Source organism: Pongo abelii, chromosome 16, assembly GCF_028885655.2.
Source record: "Pongo abelii isolate AG06213 chromosome 16, NHGRI_mPonAbe1-v2.0_pri, whole genome shotgun sequence".
In the NCBI taxonomy this organism is placed as follows: Eukaryota; Metazoa; Chordata; class Mammalia; order Primates; family Hominidae; genus Pongo; species Pongo abelii.
The window spans coordinates 80,327,433-80,334,722 of record NC_072001.2 but is presented as its reverse complement, the minus strand read 5'-3'; the positions used below and the strand labels follow the sequence as shown (position 1 = coordinate 80,334,722).

The 7,290-nt window shown below is 61.3% G+C and overlaps 1 protein-coding gene across 2 annotated transcripts in view; it reads right to left on the bottom strand.

Annotated features, from left to right (window-relative positions):
- Positions 1-1,240: 1,240 nt before the first annotated feature.
- The window catches only part of PSTPIP1 (proline-serine-threonine phosphatase interacting protein 1), a 40,783-nt gene continuing 34,733 nt past the window's right edge, over positions 1,241-7,290 (bottom strand). Inside the window, exons 11-15 of one of the 2 annotated variants that reach the window (XM_024232841.3) lie at positions 6,369-6,465; positions 5,808-5,898; positions 3,232-3,287; positions 2,856-2,989; positions 1,241-1,729 (exon numbers count right to left, since the gene is read on the bottom strand). In XM_024232841.3, coding sequence (XP_024088609.1) covers positions 1,598-1,729; positions 2,856-2,989; positions 3,232-3,287; positions 5,808-5,898; positions 6,369-6,465 — 510 coding nt within the window. In that variant the 3' untranslated portion in view covers positions 1,241-1,597. The remainder of the gene's footprint in view (positions 1,730-2,855; positions 2,990-3,231; positions 3,288-5,807; positions 5,899-6,368; positions 6,466-7,290) is intronic. The other variant, XM_054531660.2, reaches the window with a different exon arrangement.

Sequence of the window (7,290 nt, the reverse complement as noted above, 5' to 3'; positions counted from 1 at the left end):
GAGAGTCTCATCTAGTCCTCAGTCCTGGGGAATTCCAGGGGTGACCTCACTCCCTTCTCTCTGACTCTCTCTCTCTGACTCTCTCTCCCCTCTCTCGGTCTGTCTCTCCTCTCTCTCTCTGACTGTCCTCTCTCCTCTGACTCACTCTCTCTCTCTCCTCTCCTCTCCTCTCTCGACTCTCTGACTCTCCTCTCTCCATGGTGGAGCTACCAAAGGCAGGAAGGAGCAGAAGGGAGTCCCCCCATCTGCTTTGCGTGTTCAGGGCCACCTCTTCCCAGAACCCTTGGTGACATCTCTGCACACCGGGACATTTCCTGTAGAGTTCTTAAACTTTCTAGGTTGTGTGGTCCCCCTTACTGGGTCAAGAGGTCCTTGGATGGAGCAGGAGACTGAGGCTTTGCTCCTCTGAGTTGAGGGCAAACCCAGCCCTCCCTAGGCCTGGCACAGAGCCATGTCCGTAGAGTGCAGTCCCCAAAGGCTGTGGATGAGGAGAGACCAAGCAGCTCGCAATCCAGATAAAGACGGTCCGCGGGGAACAGCAGTGCCCTGCAGCAGCTCGTCAGCGTGGTCCCAGCAGAGGAGGACCACTGTGTCCCCCCACCCCACCCCACCCCTTACAGTCCTGGGCCTGCGTGACTCTGAAGCGGGGTGGGGATCCCAAGAGGGTGTGAGGTGGGCCGGCTTGGCCACTCCCAGGACTGAGGAGCGGTCAGTGGCCAGGGGCCCTCTCCTCCACACCCACTCCCAATGCCTTTGGCATGGATGAAGCCTATCATGGTTGGAGCAGGGCTTGGCCAGCGGTGGAAGTTATGTTCCTGGGACCAAAAAGAGAAGGGGCTGAAGGCCTTCAAGAACAGCCCTCTCTGTGCCCGGGGCCGGCCTGCCTGGGCTCTGGAGCCCTGCTTGGCTGGGGTTGCCATGTTGAGGGGAGTGTCACAGGCAGCAGTGGCTTTCCCAGGCCCCACTTGCACCCACAAGCCACAAGCCTGTCTTCCTGGGCTCCCACCATGGCCTCTCCAACAGATCCATCACCAGCTTCCTGTTTCCAAACTGAGTCCTCAGAATATTCCTGGGTGTACCCCCAACCTCACCTTTGCCCACGCACTTGCCCTGGCCTGGCCGCTGCTGCCCGGCCATGGACCTGCTCGACCCTCCGCCCCCAAGAAGCCTGCTCTCCCCATTGCAGCCCTGCTGAGCCCCTTCTTGCCCCTACCACATCCTCCTGCACCCCTGTGTCCTCTGTCCAGGTGTGAATGTGTCTCCCTGGCGGTCTGGGAGCTCCTAGCAACTGGGGCCAGGCATCTTCTCCAACTATAGCTGAAGCCTCAGCTGAGTTGGGGAGCTCCACCATCCAGGCTCCCTCCCTTGTTCCTTTGCCTTCTCTGAACTGAGCACTCGGACACTGGAGAAGGAGAAAAAGAGAAAGGGACCCCAGCACACCAAGGAGAACAGAACGCACTCCTTTATTCCCTGGGAGACAGGCTCCCTCTCAGGGCTGGGGGACGCTTGGTTCTGGGCCCCAGCAAGGCAGGGACAGTGCTGGGGGCACTGCTGGCTCCACTGGCAGGGCAGGTTTGAAGGGGCTCCTGGCCTTTCCTCAAAGCTTCTCCAGGTAGGAACCAGGGACGAAGCCACGCTGCCCGTTCCTCTCCACAGTCCACCAGCCATCCTCCCCTTCCAGGATCACCTCCAGGATGTCTCCCGCGGAGAGGTCCAGCTCATCTGGGTTCTGGCCGAGAGAGATTGAAAGCGCATGATGCCGGAAGGGCCTGCAGGGAGGGGCCTGGCGTTCTTCCACCCAGCAGTAAATGCGGCATGTCTCCCAGGGTGGGCAGGGGCAGCCGAGCTGTGTCCCTGCCTGCTGGGGTAGCCCCTTGGAGACACAGGATGGGGGTAACCCAAGGGACCGGGCCTCCCGTCCCCCTCAGTTTGTCATCATAAGCCTCCCCCAACCTGGGTTTCTTCCCAGCCTCACCTCCCCTCTCCCACTCTGGAGACGCAGTGACTGGAGCATGTTAGGGGCCACGGGTGCTCATCATACCCCAAGCCCAGGGCACACTCACGCCCAAGCTTACCACACAGCCTCCCCTTTGCGGTCCCCAGCCCCAGCTAGCCACTGCCATCCAAATACTCCGTCACTTTCCTGGCCTGGCTTCCCTGCCTCCCCAAGCCCTGGCCTCGTCAGTGGAGTCCACACCCAGCCTGCCTGGCCATGTGGGGTTGCTTGGCCTCAGTCCAGGTGGGTGTGAGGTCTGGCTATGCACTCCTCCCCTCAAGCAGGGAGCAGAATGGACTCTCATAGCTGCCCTGTGGCTGCCTTGGTGCGTCCTCACCCTATGCACATCAGAAAATCAATCCTGGCACGATCGCAAGACTCATTCTGGCCACAGTTTTCCACACCCATGGCCAGGAAGGACAGGGCCCTGACCCAAAGGCGCAGAACCTGGCCCTCAAGCTATGACCTGCAGGCAGCCCCAGGCTCTGCCAGCTCCCCACACCTGTGCACCATGCAGCACCCAGCCTGTGTGGACGGCACAGGCACGTGCTCCACCTGTGTGCTGTGTACAGGCGCGGGGAGACACAGGCCTGCTTGCACACCAGCTTCCAGTCAGTACATGCACACTGAGGCCCCGCAAGCCCTGGGTGCTGTTCTCAGAGCTCACACCCAAGCACACTCCCAGGTGCCCTTGCTAGTGTGGACACACTCGGGCACACGTGCCCTCCTGAGCAGGAGAGGACGCTCGAAGATGAGTGAAACCATGAGGAGAGATGAGGACGCAAGGCACTGGATGGGAGAGGGAGCTCTCAGGTGCAGGGGAGGTGGCACAGGTGGGTTTGGGGTGTGGAGGCCTCACCTGCGCTGTATAATCGTAGAGCGCCCTGTACTCCTGGGCTGGCGAGGCCGGGTTTCCCTGCATCTCCTGCACTGCGATGGCTGCGTAGACACCCTCATTCCGCTCGGGGGTGGGGGTCAGGGTCTCTGTGGAGGCTAAGAGCAGGGTGACACATGGACCCCTCCCCTTTCTGGGGACACTGGCCCCTGGAGGTCCTGCTAGAACGGGGTTTCTCCATGCTGGGCCCTGCCTCTTCCTTCCGCTGTCCACACTTGCTGTTGGGGGACACACTCTTCCTCTTGAGGGCCTCAGTGGCCCCATCTGTGCCATGTGGGAGACCTCTCCTCCCCCCCCCCGGGATCAGTGTGTTTGGGGGTCCCCTCCTGACCCCCTTTACCAGCAGAAGCTGCCAACGAAGTGGTCTTGGGACTTCCGTGCAGCAGTCCAGAGAACCTGAGAATGGGGAGGAAAGAGAGTGAGTGCCCCCACCCCACACTCAGGGACCCACCGGGAGGGAGGGTTTAGACAGGGAGAGGTCTCAGAGCTGCACGCGCTCTGCCAGGGCTGGGGCTGCCCCTAGCCTCCAGGCATGGATGTCATTTATGAGGTGCCCCTCAGGCAGGAGGGCTCTCCAGAAAGTGGTCCTGGTGGCTCCTCCTTCCCAGCTACGCCCTCCACTGGTGCCCTCTGCAGGCCATCTCAGCACCTGTTCCCTGCAGGGCCCTTCGGGGGGATCCTAGAAACCCCAAAGCTGCAGCTTCATGGGAAGACTCCCATGGCCCTTTGGGGGTTCTAGGACCTCCGTGCTGAGGCCTCGTGGGAAGATACCCAGTCCTCACCCTCCAGGCCCCTGCTCTAGCTTGCCCTAGCAGCTTCCCCTGTGGGTGGGGGTGGGGGGGTGCACTGCCACACAAAGCCTGGCTCACGTGCCCTGCTGAGGCCTCCACTGCCTGGGCCGAGCCAGCCCTCCTCCCTGTGGGCCCACAGTGATCAGGCCAGCTCAGTCACCCTGTGCACAGGAGTTCCGGGACAGCGCTGGGCTACTTTACCCCTGCCCCTGCGCCAGGCTTAGGCCTGGACTGAGCTGGGGTCATGAAGGTTTACTGAAAAAAGGAAAATAAAACAGAAGAGGCAGCTGCTGGCGGCACCCCCTGAAGTGGGCCGTAGTGAGGGCTCAACAAGTAGAGGCTGACACTGCCTCCAAGGCGAGAGGGCTTCTTGGTGGGGTGGGGCTGAGTCTTCAAAGGTGAGTGAAGCTTTACTAGGAGAGAAGCGGGAGCGAGGCACTGTAGGGTGACCAGGAGAGGGAGCGCTCAGGTGCAGGGGAGGAGGCACGGCACAGGCGGGGTTTGCGGAGTGGAGTGGACCAATTTGGGAGTGTAGGGGACAGGACTGAAATAGGGACTGGACCAGACCCTGAGGGACCTTGAACGCAGGTGAGGGGCTGAGCCATGACTCAGGCGCCTGTGGGAGGCAGCCCTGCAATTCAAGGTGGCATGTGGGGGGCCTTTCCCACATGAGGGGCCAAGGGCCAAGGCCCCAGGAGTGCACACACATGCACAGGGTGGACATGCGTGCACCCAGCACATGGGAGGGCCTGACACCAACACAGGTGGGCATACACACGCACCAGCACCCCAGGCAGCAAAGGACAGGGTGAGAGCCAGCAGGGGCTGGGAACAGGAGGAGGGGGAAAGGTGTGCAGGGCTTGCTGAGCCATTGTGCTGCCTGCTCTACACCTCTTTTCCCCAGACTGTCTGACCCCCGCCTCTTCCCAGCCCTGCGTGGCTTCTAGATGCCCCATCCAGAGGCCTGACCAGCCCCCTCCAGCAGCCAGGCCTCCCTCTGCCCTGTAGGACATCTCTGTCTCTCTCTCTCTTTCTAATCCTCTCTGGGGCCACTCCTTTCAGCCCCTTCCTGATACTGCTTCAGGTGAGCTCTTTTGTCCAGTTGCTTAAATGACTACCTTTGCTGGGATCCAGGTCCTCACCAGGCGCAGGGAAGCCTGTCTCACAAGCTTTTGTAGCATGTAAGACTGCGGGTGTGCTGCCTCCTGGGATCACTGCTTTCACAAGATTCTCAAAGAGGGTGTGTGTGTGCCCCTCTCTAAGCACGGGTGATTCCCACGAGCCTCTGCCTCCCAGGAGTAGGAAGTTCCAGAGGCTCCTGAGGCCCTGGAATGAGCTGGTCCTAAGGGCCGGGAACTGCATCAGCCTCTCCCCGCAGTCCACTACCTCCCAGAGGCAGGGCCTTCTTGGTTGAAGGGTGGCTGAAGAGTGGTGGCATGGCGGTGGGGGCACAGGCACCATGTGAAACCCACAGACCCTTGTGGATGTTCACAGACAGGGCACATTGGCCTCTCTCAAAGGCCTGGCTATGAGGGCTCCCTGAGCTGGCTACAGGGCTCCTAATGGGCTGTCACCTTCGTCACTCAACGCCTGAACCAGGAGAGTCATCAGATTCTGAATCTGACCCCAACACTCAGGGCCCTGGCCTTAGAGAGTGCGAATCACTTGCCCAGGTCACACATTGAGGCCTGGCAGTAGGACCTTGGCACTTGACTGCAGCCAGGCCAGGGAAGGGGCCCTGGAAAAGCCTGGAGAATTCTCCAGATGCCCCAGTCCTGCTCCAGCCAGACAGCGTTGCCACTGCAGACTGACAGGGCACCAGGCTCACGTGAGGCCCCAGGGACAAGGAAGCCAGCATAGGGGCCTCCCCAGAGCTCGGAGCACATCCCCTAGTGAATAATTGGGGTGTGATTATTCACTTAGTGTCTGGGTCCCTTGGGCTGAGGGTTCCATAGGCTGAACTGAGCCTATCTTGTCTCCACAGAGTGCCCAGCACCTAAACTGGGCACCAGATACAGATACATAGTAGGTGCTCAGTGAACGAGGAAGGGCCAGGTGCAGAGGAGGGGCTTGATCCACTTCCTAGCCCAGCCTCAGGCCCTCCCTCCGTCTGTCAGGGCCTTACCTCTTTATCATGCCGCAGGATGGCTGTATGCCAGGGCTGCTGGTCAGCGGGGTGACCTCCCGATCGTAGTAGTTCTGGTAGGGCACCGGAGCTGCAGACAGCAAGCCGTGAGCCCCAGGGCGGCCCCCAACACCCCATTCTGGCCCTGCCAGAGACTCAGCTGGGGCCCTACATTCCCAGTCTGGCCCTGGCCCATCGTGGTGCCCGGGGGAGGTGCCTGTCTTGCTCCCATGAGAGACCCCACCGTAGGTACCATCAAGACCTAATATTCTGGACCCGTGATCCAGTGGAACCAAACAGGCAGGGAGTGGGGGCTGTGGGAGCTCCTCACCTCAATCCCCATCCCCACCCCTTCCTCTGAGTGCCATCGTGCCCTTAGCTTTGCCTGAGAGGAGGCAGCAGGCCTGGGACCCAACCCCCCCCCACCCCTGCTAGGGCTCCTCTGCCCGGAAGGGAGCTGTGAGCTACCCTAGCCCTGTCCTGGCACTTGAGGCTCAGGGCCGGCCCTTCCCAGGGGCTCAGTGCACCCAGAGGCTGCGCTGTCTGCAGGCCGGGCCTCACCGGGGGGCTCTGTGCCCGTGCTCTTGGCCTGGATGAAGCCGTCGATGTCTGCGTCTATGCTGCAGCCTTCCAGCGTCAGCCGCACTTCCTCATAGAGCTGGGGCAGGAAAGAGCAGAGGCCACAGCCCGATGCCCACTCTGCCCCTCTGTGGGCCTGAACTCTGGCCAGCGGCCCCCACCCATCAGACTCCTCACAGGCCATTGTGCGCAGCTCGGGGCCTTTGATCCTGAGGGGTCACGGCCCTGGCTGACAGCTTCCTGTTTCCTGAACACCTTCTGTGTGCAAGGCCCTGTGCAAGGGACTTAACTCACACCTGTCCTCTAAGGTAGACCCCACTTTTCCCATTGGATAGATGAGGAAACTCAGAGGGGAGTGACTTGCCCAAGGTCACAGAGCGAGAATGCAGCACAGCCAGGCCTTGGGGCTAGGAGAGTGGATCCAGAGCTCGCCCTTCCACCTCGAGGAGGCGAGGAGGCAGCAGGGGGATTGAGTCACTTGGGCAAAAACAACAAGAAAATCAACCCCCACAGCCCTGGACAGGAGCGTCAGGCAGGAAACACAGCAGGCAAGGGGGCCAGGGCTGCCCCGGAGAGCCGTGTGCTGGGCTGCATCAACAGAGCTCAGGGACCCTGGCTGGGGGCCCTCTCTGCTGGGGAGGACCCACCCAGCAGGTTGGGCTCAGTAAGGGGAACCAGGACACCCTGGAGATATGGGGAGCAGAGGAAGGACTGCGCCTCGGCTCCTGCAAGCACCAGGCCTAGAACAGAGCAGCCAGGGTCCTCCAGCTTCTGCCAACCTCTGACAGCTGTGTCCACCTCCCCTCCCATCCCCGGCAAAGGGAGCAGGTGCTCTGTGGCTCTGAGGCATGAGGAGGAAGTCAGATGGCAGGGGAACCACAGAGTCACCATCTTCCAGGCAGAG